Raw genomic sequence first — 24921 nt, 5'->3', positions numbered from 1 at the left:
GTGTGGGGTTGGTGTGACCCAGGTGCAGGACCCAGCACTGAGCCTTGTTGAACCTCATACAACTGGCCTGGGCCCATTAATACAGCCTGTCCAGGTCCCTCGGCAGAGCCTCCTGCCCTCAAGCAGATCAACACTCCACCCCAGCTTGGTGTCATGTGCAAACTTACTGAGGGTGCACTCAATCCCCTCATCCAGATCATCGATAAAGACATTGACCAGGACTGGCCCCAGTACTGAGCCCTGGGGCACACCACTTGTGACCGGCCACCAGCTGGATGTAACTCCATCCACCACCCCTCTTTGGGCTCGGCCATCCAGCCAGGTTTTAACCCAGCACAGAGCACACCCATCCGAGCCATGAGCTGCCAGTGTCTCCAGGAGATGCTGTGGGAGATGGTGTCAAAGGCTTTACTGAGGTCCAGGTCGACAACATCCACAGCCTTTCCCTCATCCACTAGGCAGGTCACCTTGCTGTAGAAGGAGATCAAGTTCATCAAGCAGGACCTGCCTTTCATAAACCCATACTGGACGGGCCCGATGCCCATGTTGTCTGCATGTGCCATGTGATGGAGCTCAGGATGATCTGCTCCATAACCTTCCCAGGCACCAAGGTCAGGCTGACAGGCCTGTAGTTCCCCGAATCCTCCTTCCTGCCTTTCTTGTAGATGGGCATCACATTGCCTGACCTCCAGTCTGCTGGGGCCTCTCCAGTTTTCCAAAACTGCTGATAAATGATGGAGAGCAACTTGGTAAGCTCTTCTGTCAGCTCCCTCAGTACCCTTGGGTGGATCCCATCTGTCCCCATAGACTTGTGCACATCTAAGTGGAGCAGCAGGTCACCAGCTGTTTCCTCCTGGACTGTGAGGACTTTATTCTGTTCCTCCTCATCCCTGTATTCCAGGCTGAGTACCCAGAGGGAAGCTGGTCTTACTATTAAAGACTGAGGCAAGGAAAGCACTGAGTACCTCAGCCTTTTCCTTGTCTTCTGTGGGAATGTTCCCCACCTCATCCTATAAAGGATGCAGATTATGACAATATGACCATAAAGCCAAACAAACAATAAGATGTCTTCATCAGTTTGGTCCTTTGTTGTGCCACCTAAAGTCTGGTTCTGGCGCAGAGAAATAAAAACTAATCTTTTTGTTAAATGGTGCATTTAATGCAGACTAAAGAATTCTATTTTGCAGGTCCATCCCCTCTGATATCATGACCACAGCCAAAAATGCTATTTAGGAGCTAATTATTATTTTATCTGATAATAGGAAACCTACGAGAAATAGGGTCTTGTAGCTGAAAGTTTTCAAGAAACAGAAGGAAAGAGAAGCTGCTGCTACTGCTAGTTTAATGGCCCCTTTGGAACACACGGCATGCACAGCTTTATCCAAAAAAACATAACTGCCACTTAATATAGTGCTGTATCATTATATCAAAGCCACCTCAGGACTCTCAGTGAAAGCTGAGAAGTAAGACTGCATTGCTACATCCCTATGGTTAACTAAAAAACATATGAAACCTACAACTTGTCTGAATAAACAGCAGCATTTCCAGGTAATGAGTCCCATCATGAAAGGATATTTTTGAGCCAAGCATGGCATATTGTCACAACTGTAGCTTGCAGTATTTAATGAAATCTGTTAGATAGAGAATGCAGATGGAAGACATATAGGTCAGCAACAGCCTTAGGACCGACAAAAGACACCAGACTTTTGCACACTCTAGGAGGACCTGAAGCTAATTCAGAGTCTGATTGCAGAACATTTGGACCCAGCTTGAAATGATTTATCTTTCCCTTTGCCAGGCGAAATCAAGGCCAAAGCCTCTTATAGCATCTGAAGTGAGTTAGCTCTGTGTGTGCAGACATCAGCAGAGCAGCATTTGTACATTTGGAACAAAGGCATCCACATCAATATCTGCCTCAGCCTGGTCATCAGATCTGGGTATAGTCTGGCCACACTTCTTGGAGGAAAGCAGCTTTCCTTCACAAAATCATGGAACCAAAATGTTCAACCAGAGTCTTACTAGTGCTTACAGCTGTTCCTAGAAAACCAAACCAGCAAATCACTGAAACCAGACCCAGAGTGGGAGAGGGATATCATCAGATTGGATGTTACAGTGGGAATGAATAATGGTAATGCTGTGATTCTAAAGTACCATCAATGCCCATCCATGTGACTCCTGTGTTGTGCTTGCAAGGGCAAGTCTTGTGCCTTGGTCTCCACATGGCCCAACTTAGGTCTACTGTGCTTCTGGCTCCATCCTCTCTTCTGCTTCCCACTACAGAGACAGCCTGAGGGCGTGGGCACAGCTTCTCTGCTTCAGCAGTGAGGATGTGGAGCAATCAAATGTGACCCTTTCTGTCTTTCTCCTGGAGTGCAACATTTATTCCTCTTCCCAGCCAAGTGCCAAAGCAGAGCTGCAGTACCTAGAGTTCACAAATGACAAGAGGACATTAGAGGATATAATTTGGTCCAGAAGAGGAGAAAGTATTATCAGGAACGTACAAAGAGGAAGAACCTGAAGGATTCACCACTGGATAAAATCTCCCTTGCCCAAGATCAGGTCCCATTCAAACCAGACAGAATAGGAAAAAGAGATTAAGTGAAGGATGAAAGATGCAGAACCTCCCTCACTACCTCCAGAAACCCCAGCATGATAACAACACTCATTTGCTTCCCATATATCTTAACACCCCTATGTTCAACACATACAGCAATATTGCTATACTGGGAGGCCTTGTGATACTTTCACATCTGTATTGTGACAGGTTCAGCTGATATCACCCACATGAGATCCCCTGAGAATAAACAGGTTAACTTCCAAACATCATGGACCAATGCTTATTGCACTTAACTTCCCATACCCAGAAACATCTGTGCAAGGGTTTACTGAATCGCTGGTGCTCACTGCATGCAGCTAGAAAGGAGTACGTGATGTACCACAGTGGAAAACAAGTTCCTGTGTTTGGTACAAGTAACATGGAGTTCCTGTGCCCTGGTTATGGCTGGGACAGTTCATTTTCTTCTCAGTAGCTGGTGCAGTGCTGTGGTTTGGATTTGGCGTGAGAATAATGTTGATAACACACTGATGTTTTTAGTTTTGCTGAGTCATGTTTATACTAAGTTAAGGACTTTTCGGTTTCTCAGGCCCTGCCAGCGGGAGGGCTGGAGGGGGACAAGAAGCTGGGAGGGGACACAGCCGGGACAGCTGACCCGAACTGGCCAAAGGGATGTTCCATAGCATAGAACGTCATGCTGGGTATATACGCTGGGGGAAGAAGAAGGAATGGGGGGGTGTTCAATGTCCTGGCATTTGTCTTCCCAAGTCCCCGTTACACGTGACGGAGCCCCGCTGCCCTGGGGATGGCTGAGCACCTGCCTGCCGTGGGAAGCGGCGAATGAATCCCCTGCTTTGCTTTGCTTGTGTGTGCGGGTTTTGCTTGACCTGTTAAACTGTCTTTATCTCAACCCACAAGATTTCTTACTTTTACCTTTCTGATTCTCTCCCTCATCCCACTGTGGAGGGAATGAGTGAGTTGCTGGTTCGGGTTAAATTACAACATACTGATAACATTATGGGAAATACAGAAAAGTTAGTTTTCTTTTATAAGGCCACAGAAGTGTAAAGGAACCTTAATCTCTGTATATGAAAATCAGACTGTGTTCTAAAAAATCTAGGGATTATTAGGCAAATGGGTTTGATTACACTAATTTGGACAGATATAGGGAAGACTGAAGAGATGGCAAGAGCTGCACCCCTCCACATCAGCAACTGTGCACAGTGTGCAAAGTCTGACAGAAGAAAACTCAAGAGGGTAAAGGAAGTATTCATGGTGCTAAAAACTTTTTGAGCTAGGCATAGTAGTATTTCAATTAAGGAAGGGAAAATGGAGCTGAAGACAATGGGTTGTACTGATGTTCTGAACAAGTGCCAGGCATCTGGAAATCTCTGAAAACAGAACCATAGGGGTGTTAAGATACATGGGAAGCAAATGGGTGTTGTTATCATGCTGAGGGTGCAGAGGCAAAAAGAGACTTACACAGTCAGGACACAAACCACAAAACCTCCCTGCAAGTTAGTCATATGAAATGGTTAAGGCAGGGTGAGGAGTGAACCACAAACTTGAAATAACTGGCGTGCCCGTGTTGTCACAAGGATGAAAAGAGAACTGAACACGTCTACTTCCTCCCGCAACAAACTCTACAGGCACCTTGTCACATCAGCAGTGGGACAGAAACAGTGCCATGGCACGCTACTTTCAACAGTAAAGTTTTCTGTCTTCACTATTATGTGAGTCCCTTCTGCCCCTTTCAAAATCCTAGCCAATATTCCTATTACGTTTCTCTGAGTGATATAAACTGATTCACACAATTAGACACATATTCAAATAACCTACTTCAGGTTCAGGGATCTGAAGGAAAGTATAAAATGATACACAGCACAGAGCAGATGCTGCTTTAAATCACTTCCCCAAGGAATTGAAGCATTTAATTCCCTGGGAACACATCAACTTCCTGATCTCTTTTATTCCTGAATATGGTATCAAGCTTTTAGCCATATCACAGAGTACCAATGTCACATAAACTGCCTCTTAAAATCACCCCAAAAGATTTAATTAGACATTTTGTCACTGTGTTTTAGAATGTACTGAAAAGGCTCTCAAAAAGGAAATCTGAGTTCCTTTGCAACAATATCTGATGCCTAAAAAGAGAAGCAAGCAGCAGAATGCTAAGCAAACACTTCTGAACATTTTTTCTTAATCTGACTCAAAAAGTGAAAATCCACAGAACAAGAACACACACACACAAAAAGACTAAAGACTTTTAAATAAACCCAGTAGATTCAACAGAAATGTAGCTGCAAGCTCTGGATGGGTTCAGATGTGCGGAGCATGGCTGAAAGGGAGCCCGTGCCCTTGCACACCAGGTGGACAGCAAGCCAGAAACATGGTGACCCATAAGCTAGAGGAATGATGAATTGTTGTAAACTCATATTAGAATTCAAAGTGAGATTAGCACAAATGACCTTGCCAAATCTATGGTGAGATCATTTAGCAGGAGTGTGGTGATTAGCTAGAGGCCCCCTTTTCCCAAGCTTTGCTGAGTTTATCTGCCCCAAGTCCCTGGAACAAGACCAGGAATTTACTAGCTCAGCATGTGGAGCAAAGACATTACTTGCCAAAACATGTATACAAAGACCCTTCACACAGATGATATTTGAGGTCATGAGGGATAAAGCTATGAGGATGAACAAAACCAGTAAACAAATCTGGATTTTGTTAACTTTTCTAGATGATAGTCAATACCCAGAAGTAGATTGTAGTACAGGTTTTGTAATCAGAAAGGAGGGGATTGTAAAATGAATATACTCAGTGAACTCATCATCAGATGTACCAGATTCAGGACACTCCCGTGATGAGTTATTTTTATGATCTGTTACAAGAGGCAAGCCTGTCCACATAGTTCATAGTCTACCAAAAGGGGAATGGTAGAATGAAGCATCCTCTTTCTTTGACATCTGGGAAACTGAGATCTACTGATATTCTTACCCAGCTCCTCAGCTCAGTCTCAGCGGTGGTGAGGTGTGCAATGCCCTACAGTGCCAGAGCCTAAGGGAATGAAAAAGGACATCCATCAGAAGTCCACAAACTGAGTGCCATCTAATATGAAACTAATCCCTTAAAGCTGGCACCAATCTGAGATAAATGAGTTCTTCTTAAGAGACTCTAACCTATCTGGGGACCATGCTAGAAATCAACATCATCACTGCTTTCAGTGAAACGAAAAAATAATAAAGCAATTCCAAAGAGTGACTTTAATAAGGCATGGAAAACCATGAAGTGTTTTTACATTATTATTAATTTGCTGAATGCTGTCATTAACTTCACTTGAGCTACGGGTCCAACCAACCAACAAACCAACCTCCACTTCTTTCTTAAGAAAGGAAAAAAATGCTGCTTTCCAGACAAGTCCAACAGGAGGGCAAAACTTTGGAGTACACAGCCATCTGAGGATCAATTCATCCCGTTAAAGGCAGAAAAAGAACTTTTTCCTTCTCAGTCAATGTAGAAGCTACTCAGTTCTTGCACAACAGAGATGTCTGATCAGCTTTCCCTGAGAAAAGGAAAGAAAGGAGAGAAAAAAACAACAACAAAACTCTCACAAGATATACTTTTGTTTATCTGGGAACATTTCCTCTCACTGGAGAGTGAGAGGCAATCCGTTTTGATTGGGACCTGGAGGTACCAATGCAGTAAGACATAGTTACAGGTAAAACTACTAAAAGGAGACAATGTAAGCAACTTGCATTTAATGGCAGTTGCTTAAGAGAATGGATGTTCCTTTCTAATGCAGACCACAAGCCACATGGTTATTGCACAGGGATGCATCTTGTTTGCTTCCCGCAGTCACTGCAGTCAGGCTGCCAGAACAGCATGACTAAAACATAAATGCCTTAAAAGAATATTGTTGCTAATGAAATGCAGATGTTTGCACAGTCAGACTGATACAGAGCTAGTCACCAAATAACAACCACTGACAATCAAACGCATATCCACAATGGCTCCAAAGATGTCACTGAGCAAATCACCAGCTCACCGTCCAGTGTTGTAAAAGACTGCAGATTTGGTTATAAGCAGCTACCACATTGGCAAGACGCTCCCTCAGCAGGTCAGTGGGAAGTTTTGCACTGGTGAGATTATGTACAAAAGACCCCACTCTCTTCCGCTTCCCCATGCAAGAAGCTGCAGTTGCAGCTGTTGGATGCAAAGCCTTGACCTCTCCCTGCTGCCAGCAGACAGGACCACTGCACTGACCACACAAGAGACTCAGTAGCTCATCTAGAGAAAATGCCGAACTTCAGGGCTGCTAAAGGTCCAGAAGATAAACTCCAGTCTGAAGGACTAGGGCGTGACTTTGCAATTTGATCTGAGCTGTTAGCCTCCCTAGGCCTGCAGAACAGGAGTGGTAACGGTCCTTTTGCTACAAGAAAAGAACACCGAAGATTGTGAGCTGCCCAGACCATGGAGGAATGAGCAGCTGCCATCAAGGGAGATGGCAGTCAGAGAATAAGGGCAAGGGAGATCCCAAGAGAATTCCTCTATGAGGATATCAGTATGGATTGGGAGAGGTAGGAAATCCAGAGCTGCTAAAAGGGCTATAAGCCTGTCACTATGCTGGTGATATGCCTGAGAAGAGCAAAGTTCTATCTGTTCACCCATAGAAAACCAAGAATTCATCTTGTTAGCATATTAATTTTGCTGAGTATGACTTTCAGAGGTGTCTGTAGGACTTCAAACGGGGGACACTGCAGCTGAGCACCCTCAACCCATCTACTTCAGCAAAAAGACAAAGTTTTTCCCTTTTGTTCATATAAGAGGAATGATTATCTGACAGCCAGAGTATTCTTCAGCCTGGGTATACAGAAGCAGAGAGGTTTCACTCAGCATGCAACAGTTCCCCACCAATGGATGTGATACCACCAACGTCGTCAATTAAATAGCCATGCAACACCAGAATGAAAACATGCGATGAAGATTTTGTTCTGGTATGAAGAGCTGAAAAATCCTTGGCATATAATTTATCCCAAGCTGAAGTCCAGTAGATACTTTCTCATCTTATTCAATAAAAATTCTGTTTATAGAATTTTGGTACATCGCTTCTGCTTGGGATTTATTAATTGAATTGTAATTACTGTGAATTAAACTTGGAAGGTATAATTACTTTCTCCTCCCAGAACACAACACCAGAAAGTGGAGGTTTCAAAGGAGAGAAGTGTTTTCACCAAAAACAAGAGGAAATACTGGTCTTTGTGAACAAAGTGTTAAACCACAACGGGATGTATAAACATGTGGGGATGTGCACAAAAAAAAAAAAAAAAAAAAAGCTCAGAAAGCTCCTCTGGACTGATACCAGAGGGGAAATCTGCTTTAATGAGAGAAAGTGGTGATGCTGAAGCAACACAACTGCAAGATTTGAAGGGTTAAAATGTTTACTGAGCCAGTAGGAAACACACAGCTGTATCAACAGGAAAGTGGAATCAGGAGTCAGAAGCTCATTTTTTAACTTGTCTTTTTTTCCCCTCAAATTTACCAAGAAGATTAACAGTTGAGATTTAATACAAAAAAGAAAGACCTCGACTGTGCAAGTTCTGCAGCAACAAAGTACAGAGAGGGAAGAGAGCAGGCTCCAGTGTGCTGGCAGCTGGACAGCACTTATCAGCAATAGCATCCACTTTCCAGGCCACCACGAAGAAATAAAGCCTATTCAAGTTCAAGGAAGTCTCACACGATGCGAATTTACCAGCTTGAGGATGACTGCCAGACCCTATGGCTGAGCTGATCCAGAAGCAGCCAAACCACTGTGGACCAGACATCTCATGACTGTCCATTTCTCAGCATACACCACATTTCCCTGGGTCTCCAGGCCACTTTTCTCCTCTCTCCCTTACTCTCCTTGGCTGAATAACCCTATGAAGTTGTAATTTTGATTTTCTATTTCCCCATTTCTTCAGCCAGGTTCACAGCCTCAGAGGGCTGTCCAAGTCTCATTCGTTTCCATTTGGATTCAGACACCAGCAGAGAAAAATAGAGATATTGGAACACTGATGTGGATCTGGTCTCAGGTTCCTGACCCTAAACAGAGCTCTCATTAACCTTTCCAAGAACACAATTGAATTCAGCATTGTAATTGTAACACACAAGGGCTTTTCTGCCCACCCCCACCACCCAACAGAAACTATCTGTTAATGCACTGTGTAAGCCTGGGACAATGCTCGGTGTCTGAAACCCCTCCAGCTCATCAGAACCACAGAAAAAGGCATGAAAAGCATTTAGCTTTATCAGAAGGTGAGCCAAAAGATGAGAATTTTGCTACTCACATGGCACTTGGGGTGTCCTTCTTACTCAGCGTCTTAGAGTGATTTAGATCCATATCCTGGGCTTTTTGTCTCATGGGATTACACGATTCAGGTTAAATGTTGATCTATCATTTCATGCAGTAGATCTTAATAGCATCAGATAATTCATATAGGTAGCAGATTGGCAAAAAAATAAGTGAAAACTGTAGGAAATGTACATCACTTAAATAGCATTAAAATGAAATAAGATGACCACAAAATATTATGAGATTTTGCAACAGAAGGAAACACTGGGGCTTTCCACAGGCAGAGGCTGAAAAGCCAGTGCAACTGCTAGGAGACAGCAGGTCCACTGGTAACATTCAGATCACTGGGAATGACTACTAGTCGTATTACCTCATATAGGTTTGTTTGACATGAATGAGAAGAGAATAAAAGTAGTTTTGTCCAAAACAGTGCTCCTTCAGCACTGAACTGGGATTCATGAGGAAGTTCCCATCCACGGATGCTCTGAGATCTTCTCTGCACTCTGAATTCAAAGAGAAGTTTCTATTGAATAGTTTGGCCACTTGATAGCATTCTTTAAAGAAAACCTTGTATTTGGATTCAAAATATTCACTTTGATATTCTCTTACAGTCATCAAAGTTTCCTTACCTTGTCATGGACTGTTTCTCTACATCTTGTCTGTGTTGTCTGGATATCCATGGAGCACCACATTTAAAATGTTATGGAGCTGGCATCGGAAGGAACCGTCTTTTGGCTGCTAGCTCATGGCTAGGAACATAATTCTTTCCCTTTCTGAAAATCAGCAGGGCTTGTCCCAGAGTATTTGGCTTGCAAGGCTTGGATGAAGCTGGTTAAGCCTTCATGCAAGTTCACACGGCCATCACATTGCAAAACAGTTTTGCAGCAGGCCAAAAGCCCATCTCCTGCTCTGGAGCCCCATGTCAAGAGGGGGCCACCTGAGGCTGTGGCTGCACAGACACCTGGGTCACTAGTCTAGGCTTAGCTGCCTTGGCCAGCCCCACGCTGTAGCCCCAGGAGTGTGTCCTGGATGCTGTCAGGATAAGAACATGGGGTTCTCTCACCCACATTTTGGCTGCCCATAGTGGTAGCTGAGCAGCGCACCAAGGATGAGGAGCCATCAGGATCACAGGGAGAGACAGCCAAGGGGAGCTTGGTGAAAAGATCACCCATGTAAGTCTCCCATGCAAGGCTTGAGAGATGGACTGATCCAAACAACTTTTCTAAGGGGCATTTTCTTTTTTAGCATGCACTGCTACAAGGCAGCAATCAGCAGAGTGATGGCTACAGACAGCATCTTCTCCCATGTGTTATGGAAAAGGAGGAGGAGTGGTGGTGAGCCCCAGAACAGGGGGAACAGGCTGTTCCTGAAGAGCTGGCCCAGAAATAGCAGAAAGAGCAAACCCAGGCAACGGGAAGGAGGGGACTCAGAAGGAGTTAGAGCCAGCTCTCAAGCCAGTCTGGTCTTTGCACTACAAACATTATTCCAGACACATTTGAAGCTCAGATCCTGTTTTAAAACACAACAGAAAGCCCCCAAGAGCATCTGTACCTTCCCTCCCACCTCCCACAAAAGCTGACACATTGCAAATGGGGAAGGAGGAAAAAGAGAGAAGCCAGTAGATTTGCCTTTGGCTTTTACAAGGCTCCGGGGACAAAGCCATTGCTTTCGAATTAAATACAGTGGAAATTACTAGCAAGGAAATGAGAACACCTCCTGGCACAATTACGTGAAGAAAAAAGAAAAAGAGTGAAGATATTAGCATAGGAAAACTATGCATTGTGCTGGAGAATTAATGGTCCTTCCCCTGAAGCCAGTGGAAACAGAACTGAAATTCAGGGCTTCGGTGAAAAAGATGCCAGAGTATGAACCTAAAGTAACTGGTGCAAGCAGTAAATGCAGAGGCTGATATACTCAGAGGTGTCAGCTCTCCGGATGGGAATGCACACATGGCACCTGCATGAGCAAGCAGAGCATGTTGCATTCTGCTTCTAGGAGGGATTTCTCATGGTGGAAAGCAGCACCTTTCACAAGAATGAAATTATTGAATAACTCTGTTTTCATCTGGGACCCAAGAGATGAAGAGACTGTCCCAAAGGCAGAGAGGATGTCTGTAGTAGAGCCAAAAAAAGAAGTGAGATTTCTTGTTCCTACACTGTAACTATACCATGATACTCCTCCTACACACAGCTAGTAAACTAAGTTGTTTAGTTTTTACTGGATGCAAAAATGAAATTGTTCCACTGAGCTGACTCTCAGATGTTGTCAGTTCAGCAAAGTCAGTTGCTTAGTGTTTTAACTTTGAACCATCGCATGCACTTGATGCCTGCAGAAGGGCAAGACTCTTTCACCTCTCCAACACCTTCCAAACCAACAGATCAGTGGTGATAAGCAGTTTATAACTTGCTGGATCTGTGCAAAGTGATGAAATGAGTCCTTCACCTGTGATTCACTCTTGCCTCCATGCAGCTACGATACCTGCTGGAGACGAGGTCTAAACCAACGAGGTGACAAAATTCCCATTTCTGATCCAGACACCTGCTGACACTATGAATGATAAAAAATAATAATAATAAAAAAACCTCCAACAACCAACCTAAAACCAAACCACAAAAAAAAACCCCACCCAAATACCAAGAAGCCTTGCTCAGGCCAGGGTATCACTGCAGCTTTATCATAACCCACTGACATGGGGAATCTGGCACCTTGGCACTGAAGCGCTTTGGCAGGTCGCAAGGAGGAAATTGCTTAGATTTCATGCCCATCGGTGCCCACATACCTCCCAAAACCCACAACATGCAAATGCTGCCACTTCCCCATCCTAAAGACCCCAAACGGGAAAGCAGCAACATCACAGCCTGTAAACAGTTGACACTACTGCTTTCGTACACAGAGGAGGACACCAGCTCTGTGGTTTGTCTCCAAGAGGATAAAGACGAATTTCTAATTATATGAGTACCGACATTTTTGCTTGTCTCCCCTAACTGGCGCTGGCTGCCTGGGGGTCCAGAGAGCGGAGCCTCGGGCCAGGTTCGGGCACCGGCATTCCCCAGCCACCGGTGCACGTGTGGGGGGCAGCGGTGCCCCCTCCCCAGCAGCCCTGCACAGTACCCTGCTGTTTCCGAGCATCTCCCCCGGCCAAGGCTGCCCCTCAGACGCAAGATGTGTCAGAAAAAAAATAACACTTTTGGGAAGTGTATGGGGAGTGAGTGTTAAGCCAAAATATTCCCAGCCACCCAGCTCCCGCTGTAGAGACAGTTTTTCTAAGAAAGCTTCCCCTGTATGTTACAGGGTGAACAATAAAACCAGGCTCAACACCTTTATGGTCATACAGTCCCATGGGAATGAGACAAATGCAATTCTTTAATTATTCCTCTATAAAATGGTACGATCATCGAGGATGCAGAGGTGTTAAAGGGATTTCAGCTTTGCTGCCATAATATCCATTTACTCCTCTAATAAAATACTCCAGCCTCCTAGATGATACTCCGAAAGCATTTTAATATAGTTAGGGGAAGGGGGGCGACAGTCAAAGATATGGCACACATGTCACCTCTAGTCCAAACAGACTGCCTATATGATACATATGGAAAAAGTGACACAAACGATAAAAATACTCAGGTGTGGGGGTGTGGGGTGGTATATGCGTATGTGTATTATATATATGTATATGTACATCACACAGAATTGGGCATATAATCTAAAAGAAGCAGAAGCATCTTATCTGAGCCTGAAACCAGGCACATAATGTGTCGCTCCACCACAAACTCAGGAGCCCACCCACACACAGGCAGCTTTTGGTGGGCAAGGAATTCACCAGCCTGTGTGTGCATGATCACACCACCTCTTTGGGGAACCCTAGTGCATTGAAGAAGCTTAGTACTGGTTTTGATGCAAAATCTGGAAAAATAAGTCAAGTGACCTCCAGAAATCCACTGTCTCACAGATGTCAACTTGCAGTCTCTCTGACCCCTCTGCCAGGCTCATGGAGAGCTACACCTCATAGAAATGTTCAATTAAATGTGATTTTAAAAATGTACACTTGGCACTCTAGTAAAACAGTGAAAATTAATACTGAATGATCTCCATGAATGAACTGTTAAATAGCAGGGATGTCATTATTTATTTAATTACAGTAACTGCAATAGCTAGGGTCAAATGTGAAAGAAAAACTCACAGAAAGAAGCCAATGGAATTTGCCCTCATTCTCTTACAGCAATGTATATCAGCCCACATACAGATGCTGTGGGTATGACCTAGTCCTCTCAGACCAAGATCCAGCAGGAAGTATTGCCAGCAGTGCTGATAAATAAATCACCTGCTGAATGGCCAAACTAGTTAACGGAACCTGGATATTTTCCTAATTAATTTTCCATCCTTATTTTCTCATAAAAATGTAACCAAAGAGTTTTATCATGTAATCCACTTGCAGATTCTCAGCACTGGCTGCAGGTTTTGTGGTTTGGTCCCTCCTTGCTAAACAGCTAAAATGACCCAGCTGTTACTCTAAAACCAGGGAACTAGTAGCCTGCGGGCAGTCAAGTACATATGCCAGCCGTTCAGAGGAGCACTTAATTCCTCCCATATGGATTTCGATGCCTCTGCCTTCTTATCAGACCAGATACAGAAAGTTCTTTGTCAGAGCAGGTATAAGCTGGTGATCATCATGCGAGCTATAGCCTGCTTGGTCATCATACACATCCAGGAATGTATTGGTGGACTTCAAAAACCAGAAAGGAGGGCTCACAAGTCCAAAAAACACAGATGCAGTGTGACCTCTTGCTTCACAAATGTGAGAATGCCACGGACATCATGTAAGAGGTATGGCAGTGACAATGAGATACGTGTTCAGAGCAGAGTCAGGAGATGCTTTGAGATAGTGTAGAACTTCCTGGGGAAATGGCCAGTCTTTTTGCAGGGGCCTGGTACATTACTTGTCAGCCCAGGGCAAGAAGGCTGGCCCCTTCATGGAGTAAAAATAGTTCACCAGAGTCACTGCTTCAGGTGATTCGTGCTGTCCCCAAAAGGCATCAAACCGAGTTTCAGCAAAGTCATGCTCCCTTCTTTCCACTAATCTTCCTTTCACAGGCCAAGCACATCTATATGGAGATGAGGAAGCTTCAGCAAGAGAAAGAGAAAATCCCCCACTCATCTTACTGTTGTTTTGTTACTCAAAAAGCTTCAGTAAGGAAAGACCAAAAAGGAAGGCAGGATGGTAGTTTGGAAAGCTGACAGAGCATGGAAAGGAATCAAAACTTCTAAACCACTGAGAAATTAAAGTTTGAGTTGCATTCATGAATGCTAGAAAGGGGAAAGTGCAACCGTTCCTGTACAGCTAAAAATTTGCTACCTTCTAATAAAAAAAAATAAAAATAAAATTAAAAAAAAAAAAAAAAGATAATCCTCGAGTCATCAAGAGCAATTTTGGTCAAAGTTGTGAAGTCTGTGGGGATTGCACTATTTCTGGTGGCACGTGGCAAGTTTTGTGTCAGATACGGTACAGAATGACAAAGTTGCTTACTACTACTGACGTTACTGTGTTCTTTCCATTATATACAGATACAATTTTTCTATATTTCTAAATCTAATGTAGCTACTAATTCAGTCAAGCTAGACAGTTGCATGCTAGAGATGTAATAATCATAGAATACCAGGTTGAAAGGGACTTCAAGGATCATCTGGTCCAACCTTTTTTTGCAAAATAAAACCAATGCTTCATATCCACCTGGAAGCCTTTCAGTGGAGGTGATTTCAGTATGTTAGGAAGAGAAAGGACAGGTTTACCTCAAGCTGGGTAGAAGAAGTTTGTTTCAACTCTAACAAAAAGGTATAAAAGCACTCAAAGCACTACAGGTTTTGTGATTTCTGTTCATCTGTCAATGAAATGCTAGACCAAGTGATCTTGCTATGCTGCCCCACCACCAAGCATGAGACATTTTTTCTTCTAACTCCATCCGAATCTGCAAGGCAATCTCTTAGGAGAAGGTCCTTCTGCAGGGCTGGAGTTGCTCCATGACAGCAAAGACATCACTGTGCATATGTCCAGCAACATCAGGATCTAGGTGACTCACAACCCTCCGTAGATGATGCATAAGCCCAAGATTATTTCTGCAAATACCTCTCAGGTTTCCCTGTGTGCTCATTGCACACCATTCTGGAGTTCATGAAACTTGGCCTTCCAACTTGCTCATCTCTCATTTGTTAAGTAGAATGACAGATCCAGACTAGTAAAACAGAAGAACAATGTGGGAGCTATTGGGAAAGAGAAGAGGAACACAGAGATGACCACACAGTCCAGGAATGCATTAGTAACCCAAGTATTAGAAATCCATTTTTCAAATTGTGCTGCAAAGCTTAGCTTAAGTGTTATCTTCTTCCACAGCTGTTTCAACCTAAAGGATGTCCTTTCCTTCCCCATCCACAAGAAGAATTACTTGTAGAGCAGAGCCAGCTGTTGGCGCCCACAGAGATAAAAATGCCTTTTCTCCCTTCTACCTTCCCACAGCTAGCCCAGATGCAAAGAGTACAAGTCAAAGCCCAGCAGCAGGCTATTAGAAAGCACAAGGGATTAAGAGGACTCCATTAGCTTCATCCAGGATGCCAGAACAAGCAGCAGCAAAGAGGGAAACACATAAGGTTTCAGTATGGAGGCAATAAATAGCAGAGGCACCAGGGGAGGTTCCATCCAGACCTGGGAGACCACCAGGGTGCAGGAGAACCAGTCATCCTCACCCACACCCAGGAAACCAAAGCAGCACTAAGTAGCTGCTAAAGTAGCAGAGTCAGAGTCCCTTGGCCCAGGAACACATCTGTAAATATAAAGCCCTGTGACGCCCCTGCCAGCCTGCAGGAATGGGATGCTGAAGGGAACTCATCTCAGGACGCAGCAAATCCTGGGTGGGACAAAACTTGAAAGAGGGAGTGATGGGGAAATTGGGTGCTATAAACCCAGTCCAAGAAACTAGGTCCGAATTCTTGGTGGACCTCAGAACACAGAAAGAAAACGAATGGGTAGGCTTTGTTTGGGCCCATCATTGCCCACTGACAGCTGTCACTCAAAGTTTCTATTTAATAGAAACAAAAAATTCTGGTTTTAACATAAGGACCCTAAGAATGAGGATGATTGAGCTGTATTATAAGAAACCAAAGGGGCAATCAGGGGGAACACCTTAATCGAGGGTGCCCGCCTGCACCTCCTGCTGACAAATCTGGAAGACTTAGGAAACCTTACCCTGCTTTCTGGTCCACAACATGGGACACCGTCAGGCTTGATACTCAAATGTATCTTCAGCTGAGGCTGTGGGCATTCAGCTTTTGCCAGGCTGCAGCTGCCAGTGTTCACATACATGATACTATTTTATTTATTTATTTATTTTTTTTTTTTAAACAGCCTTATTTTCACTTGTGCATGAAAGCCAGAGCTGTCCAGACAGGAATGCTCAAGGCCCCTCTGGGACACTGAGGCCATCCAAAAAGAGCAGTTTTCACTAAGCTGAGTACTGGAAAGATGCTAAAGCAACTCTTCACATCCTGACATGGGTGCCTATAGCTTCTGAAGAAAGAAGTCAAATGTCCCATATGGCTATGGAGGACTTCAAACGTTTTTGGCTGGTGCCTTTTCATAGCTCCTGGGGAGGGCAGGAGAAGCTAAACATGCACAAGCCTTTCAAAAGACAGACACCCAGTATAATTGTGTAAATCTCATGCTTTTGCTAAAACCCACAGCTATCATTTTTAATTAATACCTTTCCCTGGAGAAGCCCCAATAGCAAAGTACTCTCAGCGCAGACAGGACTGTGTGAAATGGGGACATGACCTGCCCGAGGGGACACAAATAGGCAGTGGCACACTGCAAGGGTGGTGAGGAAGCCAGTTCCTGCCCCCGGCTTTCTCTTGGTTAACGCTAGCAAGAGACTGTCGCACACTGGCTACTGATGGCTACCAAAGCAAATTCAAATACTGACAGAAGTTAGGAAGAAAATGCATGAAAACCTGCTGCTCTTAGCAAAGCTATGTGTGAGTTTGTGTGTTTAGGAGGCATCTTCATCAGAAACAGTCTTTGGTCAGGACCTCTGATAAATGTGAAGCACATTCAGTGCTACCTTTAGGATGTTGCCTTGGCAATGATTTCCTTCTGCAAGTGGATTTGTGAGGGGGACTGCCAAATAAAAGATCAGTTTTGGGAAAGCCCCACATATGATGCAGCCATACCCACAGGGATTAAGTCTACCAGCTTTGAGCCACCAGATACTCACTTGCATAGCTGAATCTTAGCTGCTGTAACCAGGATAATTTTAATCAACATCTACAATTTATGGACGTGTAGGATAGGAGACTTTCTAAAGAGAAGTTTATCAAGCCTGTCTCTGGTAATCAGATACTGTCAAGCAACAGGGAATGGTAGAAGGTCAAAGGGACAAGACACATCAACTTTGAACCTACGCTGCCTAAGATTATCTGTGCATCACTATCCATGTTGCAAGCCTGTAGCCTTCCGTTAAGAAGCACTCAATAGCTAAACCTCAGCTCACCTCTCCTGGAGAGCCACAGGATTTTGCAGGCGAGAATAAAGGTGTCTGGAACCTTTAGCTTTAGACTACATATGAGCTTCTAGCAGAGCAAATAGATAAATTAATAAATCATTATGTAGCTTTTTTTTTTTTGGGGGGGGGGGGGAGGGTCATGTTTGGTCAGAATGTGGTTTTGCCTGGAAGTCCAAAGAAATGTAATCATTTTTTCCTGCCACCAAATCCAAACATCTTACAAATTCTTGGCCTCACATCCATAGCAATAATTTTAGAAAAAGAAGAAGGAAAAACCACGCATTATGGTTCTCAAACCACTTTCCACACAGGCGGAGGCAGCCCTGAACTTGGGTCATTATCAGTGACTATCTAGTGAAATCAGTGTTCACAAAGGAGATGGTGCCTTTATAAAACCATCTTTGAACATCTCTCTCCTCCCTCCCACCCACTAAAGCCAAAAGTCTGGTGTTGTGTGCCATGACTGCCATCACATCAAATAGAAGTGTCAATAGTTGCCTACTAGTTATGTGATGAAGTGCAACACTATTCTTTGCTATTTGACTTGCTGCTCACTAGCACCATTAAAGGAAAAGCCTGCAGGTTTGCATTCACTCCTTTTCTATTTATTTTAATTTAGATTTCTAGATCTACACACCACCCATTCCTCCACTTCAAATGTTTTATATACTTCCAGTGCTATTCTTCTTCCTATATAATCTCCTTTACTAATTTTCTACAAAGTGCAGAATTTCTTTTCTAATCATCATCCTGGTTTGGGACATTTCGTCCCATCTAAACAAGGGGTCTCATATCTGCTGAGTCATCAGGACTAAAGGCTGAAGATCCTGGCTCCAGTTCCTCAATGTACCACACTGAAAAGGGGTCAACACATCCAGCCTTAAAGTCCTTGCTGAAAAAATGACTCAGCCACTGAGGAATCTCAACCTACTTGATGGGACTTGGGCTCTCATGGTCTCTGCCCTTATCTCTATGAAAGGAAAACAAATATTTAAGAAATGTTGGAAAACTTATGCCTGAAAGTCCAGCTATGCTCAGCTATTTTTCTCTTCCCAAGCCCATCACCCGTGAAGTTATGCCCTAATAAAAAACTTGTTGATAAAACTGTTTAAGAACTCATTAACTGCCTGTAGCTTAATACAGTACTGGGGGGTAAGGGACACTCCCGCAGAACCTGACAGCTGTCTTCTGAAATGCCCTTTGAGGCCTGCCTGACCTTCCCATATCAACTCTGCCTTTTTCCCTCAAACAAGTAGGTATATTCCAGTCATATTCCAGATAATCAACCATCCTTTTTCCCAGTGGAGCATCTTTTTCTGTCCATATTTCTTCACCTATGTGAAGAGTGACAAGTCACCAGGGAGACCATGGGCCTGTGTACAGTGACCTGCCTGCTGCTGCCACTCCATGGATGCCTCTGCAGTGTTGAAAATATCTTTATTACTGTTATGATGATGCCACAAAGATGCAACACAATAGACAATGAGGTGGGATAGTGTCAGAGCTTTATCAGCACTCATTTGTTGTGACCATTGTAACTTAGCTAAAATATGTCTCATGAGCAGGGTGGCCAATACCAGCTAAATATTCACTATATCCCACAACAATGGCAATATCCCTTTGCTCCTTCAGACACTGTCTCCTTAAGCAGACTAAGCCTGCTCCTTTCCTAAAAGTCCTTTAAGTATTATGTAGACTAATACTGCCTGCCAGTTGCACTCTGCAGCCCCTCTCATCTATCCATGCTGTACACTCTTTTCACCCCTGTTTCTCCATTTCCCCATTATGTATGCCTTCATCAGCTTACTAACCCCCCCATCACATCCCAGTTCAGGTTTGAAAAGACCCACAGAAAGCCAGTTCATTAGTGGGGAGAAATCACCCCAGCTCAATGATTTCTAAGCGCAACCTTCTAAGGTCCAGCTCCATGGGGGTGACGACAATGCCCCTGGGACCCTCCAGAAAGACATGGCTTCACCTGCTCAGTTCATTGGACAGCTTGAACTGAAACAGCTGAGACCCAGGACTCTTTGTAGGCTATTTTTGATACTGTTTCAAACTCTTTTTAGATACTCTTTTGACCATATATGCTGCCAGCAATATTTGGATTGCACTCACCCCCACAGCCGGCACATGTGTCTGCATGCACTCACCCATAGTTACATGCTACAGCAGCTTTTGTTACAAGCATCTTTGATATCAAAGAAACTCAGGACAACCACTAAGATTTATAAGGCTCACACAGATCTTCCCTAGTAACACTGTCAGGGGGTGGGGGGTGGCGGGTGGCTCCCTCTGTGTGACTTTTTACTTGCTCAGCAAAGATCAACTGAGGTAAGAACCAACCTACCTCAGAGAGCCCAAGCGCTGCATTTTGTTTGTTGTTAGTTTTGTGTTGGATTTTTTTCTAGAAGAGCCCCCGTTATCAGTCCATCTCAACATTCACGCAGGACTTATCACTTCTCCATCTGCTTTCACACAGGTGCGGCTGGTGTACCACATCACGTGTGTTACCTTCTTGCTTTAAAGCCCCGCTTTATCTCGCAATACACAAGCCAGCCTGATGCCGGCAGCCCTGCAAAGCAAAATATCCCCGGTGCAAAGCAGTTACGTTACCCGCCCCGGAGCAGAAGCGGGGCACAACCGCGGCTTCGCCTCTGTCTGGCTCCGGGAATGCCCCGGCCTGGAGCCGGGTAGCCCAGGCGGGTCCCGAGGAGCCACCCTCTCTCCCGGGGTCCCCAGGGCTGCCCGAGCCCCGAGTCCAGCGTAGCCTCCGGGGATGGGGATGGGGAAGGGGAACGGCGCGGTCCCCAGGCGGCGTGCGGCCGCCGCCCCCGGGGTGGGGGGGGAGGGGGCCGGGACAGGCACTGCCCGCTCCCCCCGCCCGCCTGCCGCCATCGCCACCTTCCCGAGCAGCGCAGCTCGCAGCCGCCAGCCGCCCCGGGGATTTCACACAAGCCATAAGCACGCACCGAGAAAAGTAAAGTAAAACACCTTCTGAGATGAGCGGCTTCCCCATACAGGTTTTTTCCAGAGAGGGGGGAAGGAAAGCAGCTACTGCTTGCGTGGACTGGGCAGCTACAAGAGGTCGGAGAGGGGGAAACAAACCCCCCTCCTCTGGCCGCCCCGCGCAGCTGCACACCTGCGGGGAGCGGCCGGCCCGGCCCCGGCCGCTGCTGTGGCACGGCACGGCTCCTGCTGTGGCACGGCACGGCTCCTGCTATGGCACGGCACGGCACGGCTCCTGCTGTGGCACGGCACGGCTCCTGCTGTGGCACGGCACGGCTCCTGCTATGGCACGGCACGGCACGGCTCCTGCTGTGGCACGGCACGGCACGGCTCCTGCTATGGCACGGCACGGCTCCTGCTGTGGCACGGCACGGCCCCTGCTGTGGCACGGCACGGCACGGCTCCTGCTGTGGCACGGCACGGCACGGCTCCTGCTGTGGCACGGCACGGCCCCTGCTGTGGCACGGCACGGCACGGCTCCTGCTATGGCACGGCACGGCACGGCTCCTGCTGTGGCACGGCACGGCCCCTGCTGTGGCACGGCACGGCCCCTGCTATGGCACGGCACGGCACGGCTCCTGCTGTGGCACGGCACGGCTCCTGCTGTGGCACGGCACGGCACGGCTCCTGCTGTGGCACGGCACGGCTCCTGCTGTGGCACGGCACGGCTCCTGCTGTGGCACGGCACGGCACGGCTCCTGCTGTGGCACGGCACGGCCCCTGCTGTGGCACGGCACGGCACGGCTCCTGCTATGGCACGGCACGGCTCCTGCTGTGGCACGGCACGGCTCCTGCTGTGGCACGGCACGGCACGGCCCTGACCCCGCACCGGTCCCGGTCCCGTGCTGCTTCAGCCCCAGCCCCTCTGGGCACCGCTGCCCGTCGGGGACCTGCCCTTTCCCCTCCAGCCCGCTCCTCCACCAGCCTCACCCTGGCTGCTTCAGACAGGAATGGAATGGGTGATCTTCTCCCTCTCATGCTCCACAATACAAATAATAGCAATAAAAGATAATAATAATAATAATAATAAAGGAAAACCAAACGCCAAACCACACTACAGTTTTCTGTGCAGATCCACCTGGATGGTGAGCAGAGATGGACTCAACTCCGAGACACTTCTGCACTCTTCCCCTTTCCTTTCCTTTCCTTTCCTTTCCTTTCCTTTCCTTTCCTTTCCCCTTTCCTTTCCCCTTTCCCTTCCCCTTTCCTTTCCCCTTTCCCTTCCCCTTTCCTTTCCCCTTTCCCTTCCCCTTTCCTTTCCCCTTTCCTTTCCCCTTTCTCTTCCCCTTTCCTTTCCCCTTTCCCTTCCCCTTTCCCTTCCCCTTTCCTTTCCCCTTTCCCTTCCCCTTTCCTTTCCCCCACAGCTCACCTTTCCCCCCGGCTCTCCCCTCGCCCACCTCCCCGGCCTTGCCGCCCGCCCTCCCGCCCGCACCCCACCGCACCCGCTCTCCCAGCCCACCCTGCACTAAACCCAGGCGTGCTTGCAGCAGACGAGTCTCTCCTGCAGTTTCCAAACTCACCTGCAAAATGCTGCTCGTTGCTAGAATCCAGGGCAAAAGCCACCTCATCCCTGGAAGCCGGGATTAAATACATTGATTGAACCCAGATTTAGAGCCGTTTTGAACAAAAACACCACTTTGGGGAATGCAGAGCAATCCTGAACTGGCAACCTAGCCTAGGCACTCTGCCTTTTTCTCTTGGCTCTTTGGGGATTTTATTAAAGACAGATCTGACGTCAGGGTGAAGGACAAGCCCTGCATTTTTCCTCTGGAGAAACTTTTCCTGCCTTCACTTCTTCATTTTTGTGTGTGGTGTTGTCCCACCTCCTGCATTTCAGCGCATCGCCGTTAGCCAAAGGGCTCTTAAAGGGAACGTTACCGCGCCGTGCTCCAACGTGCTGTGCCTTGGCTCGGCCCCGCAGCACCCAAAGCTCACCCCTCCCGCTGCTCCTGGCATCCAGACCCTTGCCACTCCGCGAGTGCAGCAAGAAACATTGCATCGAGCTTTACTGATTACGACGAATGATCCGACATGTACACAAATAGGCAGAGGTGCTAGATTTATTTGATCTTTAAAAAGGAGTGGCTTTATTTGAAGCGTGGAAGGATGATGGTCCTGCAAGCGCACCCCATGGGAGGCAGTCTCCTGGTTCCCTCGGAACCCCCCTCTTTAAAGAACAACCCACACAGGAAAAGAAAGGAAGGGCACACTATCCCCTCCCAGGCTACACATCCCTTCCATCATTTCGGTGGAGTGTATCAGAGTATGCATCAGCTCCTTATTTCTGTCGTGTGCCAGCAGTGGGCATAAATATTGCCCAGGTACATGGGAGTGCAAACTCCATTCTGAACAGAGCTAAACTCTCTGATGACCTGTATCACTGCTAATGTATAGCCTGATATTAGCTGGGTCATCTCCTTATGATATTAGCTGGGTCATCTCCTTATGATTTTAGCTGGGTCATCTCCTTTTGCCCGGGCACAGGCACAGTATTTCCCTTCACCCTTCTCAATCTGAATTTGAAAGGATTTACAGTCTCTTTCATCCTTAAAGTGAAATAGAATAGTATAAGGAAAATATATTAAACAGCTTCACAGGTTTTAAACCCAAAGGAGTTGAGGTGTGGGCTAAAAGACTCATCAAGGCAAATTTAATAGTAGGCAAATGTTCCTGCTTGATGTAGCAGGCTAGGCAGCTACAGGTGGTGAACACTGTGACGGCCAAACTGGAACTGAGACGGTGCCTTAACCTCTGCTCAGCCTCGGCTATCTCCTGTAACTCAGGTGTGCCTGGTCGCATCGGAGTGAGCTGCTCCCAGCTCCCCCCAAGCAGCTCCCCAACATAGGAAGGACATGGACCTCTTGGAGCAAGTCCAGAGGAGGACCACGAAGGTGATCAGAGGGCTGGAGCACCTCTGCTAGGAAGACAGGCTGAGAGAGTTGGGGGTGCTCAGCCTGGAGAAGAGAAGGCTCCAGGGAGACCTTAGAGCAGCTCCCAGTACCTAAAGGGGGTTACAAGAAAGCTGGAGAGGGACTGTATACAAGGGCATGTGGTGATAGGACAAGGGGGAAAGGCTTTAAACTGAAAAAAAGGCAGATTTAGATTAGATATTAGGAAGAAATTATTCACTGTAACAGTGGTGAGGCACTGTCCCAGGCTGCCCAGATAAGCTGTGGATCCCCCATGCCTGGAAGTGTTCAAGGCCAGGCTGGACGGGGCTTGGAGCAACCTGGTCTGGTGGAAGGTGTCCCTGCCCACGGCAGGGGGTTGGAATGAGATGATCTTTAAGGTCCCTTCCAACCCAAACCATTCTATGGTTCTGTCCCAGCCCTCCAGGGGAGCTGGTGCTCTGATGGGGTTTGGTCCTTGGACCTGGCACATCTGATGGTGGGGTGGGGTGGGGTGAGAGCAGAGCGGTACTCCAGCAAAATGTATTCTCACAGTGGCTTTCATCCCTTACGTGCTGTGTGACGTGACACAAACATTTTAATGATTTTGCACCAGCTGGATCAGGGAACAGTAAAAGGACCAGATTTTTTGTGTGACAGTCTGGACACCCAGCTGCTTTGGGAAACAATTCAGCCAGAGCTTGGCTGCAAACTGGAGGAAGTGCCACCTTCTGCCTTCTTCCTCCAGCACCTTCATTCCTACCACCGCCCTATCCCAGGACATACCACCTTGAAGACCAGGTTGGGGACTGTATTTTCTGTCAGGTTCTTCCAGGGCTGTTTCTGTTCTCCTCCTTCTATATCCTTCCCTTGCTTCCTCATTCCAACTATCTCTATTTCAATATTTCTCTCTCACCCCTCTCTGTCACCAGCACGCACCCTTCCTTGTATACCAGCAATATTCAGTCACAGGGACTCTCTCTGCTGAGGAATCTAGAAAGAAGCCTACAATCTTCATGTCACCTGGGTGGTGGTCATCTGCACGTGGCTACCACTCAGTGCCTGACTTCAGGGTCCAAATCCCTGGATACTTTGTGAAATGAAAGGAATATTTTGAGAGTGCAATTCCTCTGACCTAGGTGAAATGGCCTCTTAAAAAAAGAGGTGAAACCCGATGAATTAGACTAAGGTAATAGGCTCTGATGTAAAGTAGGTGGCTAATACCTCATCCAAGTCATGCTTGGTGGCTTGGAGCTGAAGGGGCCATGCTAGCAAGCCTAGCAAAAGTAGCTTTGCAAAGGAATGAGGAACAAGATTTCAAAGTTCCTGGGTTACAAGACTCCAAAATTAAGGGAAAGAACGCTTTATAAATGACACCAGAAATGGCAGTGTGTTGGTTTTGGTTTTTTTCCCCAAAAAACTTCGGTTATCTCACTTTCTTTTGACTATTTCCACTGCATATTTCATTCTCCTCAGTGAATTCCTTAGCAGATGCTGTGTTCAAACGTGTCAGCAAGGACAGAGACTTTGAGATGTGGACGTCTGGCTGCGTGTAGCTCCACAGTTCGTGTCATGGGATTTTGTCATATGGTGGTTATAAAC

At 46.4% G+C, this 24921-nt stretch overlaps 1 protein-coding gene across 2 annotated transcripts in view; it reads right to left on the bottom strand.

Moving 5' to 3' along the window:
- Window positions 1–22242, bottom strand: part of CCN4 (cellular communication network factor 4) — a 38556-nt gene extending 16314 nt beyond the window's left edge. Inside the window, exon 1 of one of the 2 annotated variants that reach the window (XM_056332578.1) lies at window positions 21952–22242. In XM_056332578.1, coding sequence (XP_056188553.1) covers window positions 21952–21999 — 48 coding nt within the window. In that variant the 5' untranslated portion in view covers window positions 22000–22242. Of the gene's footprint in view, window positions 1–2151; window positions 2401–21951 lie in introns of those variants that run through there. The other variant, XM_056332579.1, reaches the window with a different exon arrangement.
- Window positions 22243–24921: the final 2679 nt, after the last annotated feature.

This window comes from Falco biarmicus, chromosome 3 (assembly GCF_023638135.1).
Source record: "Falco biarmicus isolate bFalBia1 chromosome 3, bFalBia1.pri, whole genome shotgun sequence".
Taxonomy (NCBI): domain Eukaryota; kingdom Metazoa; phylum Chordata; class Aves; order Falconiformes; family Falconidae; genus Falco; species Falco biarmicus.
Note: the sequence above shows the minus strand (reverse complement) of the source record. Positions and strands in the feature narration are given on the sequence as shown.